The sequence below is a fragment of the Sphaerulina musiva genome (assembly GCF_000320565.1).
Source record: "Sphaerulina musiva SO2202 unplaced genomic scaffold SEPMUscaffold_26, whole genome shotgun sequence".
NCBI classification, from domain to species: Eukaryota; Fungi; Ascomycota; class Dothideomycetes; order Mycosphaerellales; family Mycosphaerellaceae; genus Sphaerulina; species Sphaerulina musiva.
Window position 1 is genome coordinate 516 of NW_016017408.1, and position 3,419 is coordinate 3,934.

The 3,419-nt window shown below is 45.9% G+C and overlaps 1 protein-coding gene across 1 annotated transcript; it reads right to left on the reverse strand.

The window, feature by feature from the left end:
* Window positions 1-1,460: 1,460 nt before the first annotated feature.
* Window positions 1,461-2,566, reverse strand: SEPMUDRAFT_121748 (uncharacterized protein; the record flags this gene model as incomplete). Its single annotated transcript, XM_016901716.1, has 2 exons — window positions 1,461-1,599; window positions 2,523-2,566. The coding sequence occupies 2 exons, from the start codon at window positions 2,564-2,566 to the stop codon at window positions 1,461-1,463; spliced, it is 183 nt and encodes a 60-aa protein (XP_016756023.1).
* Window positions 2,567-3,419: the final 853 nt, after the last annotated feature.

The window sequence follows — 3,419 nt, forward strand, 5'->3', positions numbered from 1 at the left end:
AAACCTAGTGGGTATTACGATACCCAGTGGGTATTGCGTACCTATTGGGTATTGATTTTTCGTAAACAGAAAGAAAAAGCCTAGAAACCGAGTGCCCTAAGAGCAAGTTATTTGAACTAGGTATTAGAAAAGAAACTGTATATAAGCCCGATATAGATAAGAGGAGAAAGAGAGTAGTCAGATCGAATGAATAAATATAGAAGAATATATACGCTAGATTACAGCTTGTGATATTTTGAAACTTAAGTACTATAGTCGGCAAATATGGTCGGCAGGTAAACTTCATACAAGCTCAAACCAAGCTCGCTATAATCGTCTCGTAGCATCCCGGAGGCACTCTTGCGCAAGCTTGAAGCTTAGGCGTACCGATCGCCTTGGCTCCTCTACCCTATCTCCCTCATCATCGCTGATTGCATCCAAGTCACTGATCCGTTCTATAAGATCTTTTGTCTGCTCTCGGTCTTCACTTAGGATCTCCTGTGAAGTTAGAGTACTAAGAAGCGCTTGAGCAGCCTCTGTAGCCTCGTAGGCGATAAGAACTCTGGCATCGTACTCATCGTCGCGGTAGCGGAAACGGGATACTATTAGTTCAGAGAATGTTGATACGGAGTATTGGCGATTAAAACGACTTTGGTGTCGAGCGATACTAAAATCGCGCTCACACCCAACTCCGGCCGTAGGAATACAGAGAATATCCCGCGCTATTAGTGCGAGAGTAGGGTACTTAGGCTTAAGCGAAGACTATATCTTCAGTACCTCGAATGGATCCCCTTCATCTATATTAGCGTCCAGATAGTCGGCAAGCTCGTCACCCTTACGAGTGCTACGTCGTTGAGTTTAAGAAGACTCTGCACTCCTACCAAGAGTAAAGTCGATCTGGCCCTTATGCCGACCACTTCTACTATGTAACTCGTAGGTAGAAGTGCTCGATAATAGACGATAGCTCTTCTCCTACTCTGTTCTTAGCTTACCCTCGTAATACTCGCGGTAGCTTTCATCCCCGAAGTCATCGCGTACCTAGAACTTCCGCTTAAGGCAGGGGGTAAGGAGGACACTAATGCCGTAGTAATCGCCAAATCGATCCCAGGTATCTCGATAATATTTCTCAAGCTTAGCCCAAGCAGCCTCGTATGCCTAATATACATCCTTCTTCCAAGGTATCCTCTTATTCTTGAGTTGCTTCATCGCCTCCTCTAGAATGTCGAAAAGCTGGTTGTAGTATACGAGGACAAGGTAGATAGTCGGACCTTTCGTTGTTCCGATCGTTGCTGTCGCCGCTGCGAATGGTTTCGTAAGGTCGATAAGGTACTTAACCCTTTGCTACTCTTCGGAATCGATACCTATATCTTCACTTAGGTCGAGTCGATCGATATAAGATTCGATAACTCTTTGCAGTCTGCTGAAGCGATCGAGCATTAACGTTGTTGAGGACTACCTTGTCTTTACGTCTTGAACGACCCTTAGGATCCGATCTTGAACGCCATTCCACCGACGGTGCTTTGCAAATGGCTCCTTCTTTTGAAGCATCTCTTTCTGCAGGTCGATAAACTGCTCGAACCTTTGAGAGCTCGAGTTGATAAAGACGCAAAGTTTCCGGATCTAGGGATCGAAATCAGCGAAGGGAATCTCGAGTGCCGACCATAATTGCCGACTACGAGAGCCGACCATACTTTGAAAATAGGAAGGTTAATAGGCGATAGGCTACAGAGACTGATCTTACCTTCAGAAGGAGGTAAGGCATACTATTAGCTTGAGGGCGGCTGATCTGCTTACTCTGTTTTCTCCTCCTCTGTAATATCTGCCGATCTTTCTCGTAATTCTAGTATTCGGAAAGGTCGTTAGTCGGACAGAGCCCTAGGCGGTCGAAAAAGGCCTTTAAGGGAAGCTAGGCAGTATATACAAAGCAGGGAAATCGCTCGGGACGGCTAGCTCGATTATACTCCGCGATTGCCTCCTCCTTATCCTCTCCTATCTCCGAGTCGGGACTACTCTCCGTACCTTCCTCTAAGCTCGTTGCTGGCCTCCTAGCCGTTATACCGTACCTCTCTTAACAAGTATCAATCGCTGAAACACTATAGAATATTAGAAGGAAGTAGGAAGAGTAAAGCAAGTAGTCTTACATCGCATTGTGTAGGGTCTTATTGTTCGAGGCATTGTCGTACGTAATTACAGTCAATCGGCACTCAATCTCGAACTCTTGTAAGATTTCGAATAGTATCTCCGCAAGGTAATCACTAGTATAACGGCCAGTAATATATAGAAAGCCAAGTATCCCTTCGTACTAGACCTAGTAGTCGTCAATCCAGTAGACCCGGATAGTAAGGAATAAGGTTTTTATACCTCTGGATTGCTAGCCATTACACGCGATAGCCATCTTGAATCTACTAGTAAGACGGGTCTTAAGGGATTCAGCAGACTCTTGAACCTTGGTACCGAGCATCCTACGGTATATCGAGGCGGATTTGAACTGAATTGTCTCGACCTGTCCCGGGAGTAGGGCTATATAAGTCTGTTTTACTGACGGTCGTTCAAAGAACTGGAATAGCAGACCATTGTCGATAATCATCTCGAAGGATAAGCGCGGGAAATCGTCCGGTGTATAGCCTAGGTCCCTCGTCTATCGCGGATTGCTTATAGTCTAGAGATAAAGTTTCAGTATAGTCACTTAGACGTAGTCGGCAGACATAGTCGGCAGGTATGGTCGGTAGGCATAGTCGGCAGGTCTGGTCGTCGGTAGTCAGTACTTACTTGTCGATACTTTGCGGTTGCAAACATCTCCTTCGTAAACCCTCGCTTATCTTGTTTCTCCTAGTAGTTCGAGGAGTCCAGATGCTTCTTGACAGACGTTGTACCGGTATTTAGTACAGGATGTTTTAGTATAGCGTTACAGCACCTATATACGACTTTGGGTATCGTATCTTCTTAAAGCATTCCCTCCTCTAGGAAATCCTATACCTAAGATGTCCGAGACTTACTCCCCTAGGTAACTAGGGACCGATCAAATATAGTACGACCGTTCCGCTTTTTGAGCCGCTTCCCAGTATAGTTCTACTAGCGTACCTCGTACTACTTCTCAAAGTTCTCCTTATACTTGAACCTCTATAGCTAGCAGTTGGCCTTAATATCCTACTCCCCGATATAGTCCGGCTTAACGGGGAGTACTAGAGAGGAATCTAGATCTTCTTCCACTATAGTCGGCCGTCTTGTACGACGCTTGCGAACCTCTGTTCTACGTCGGCGGTCCCCTAGTGTTGGGCTCGGTAGGAGGTTCGTCGCGGAACTATATCGTTGGCGTAAGCGAGCGCTCGATCGTGTAGGGGTAGCAGAAGAGCTTTCTAGCTACGAGGAGGATTCGAATCGGGAGCTTCCGACTCCTAGAGAGGAAGCAAAGGAAGACGAAAACATAGTATTTTAGACTC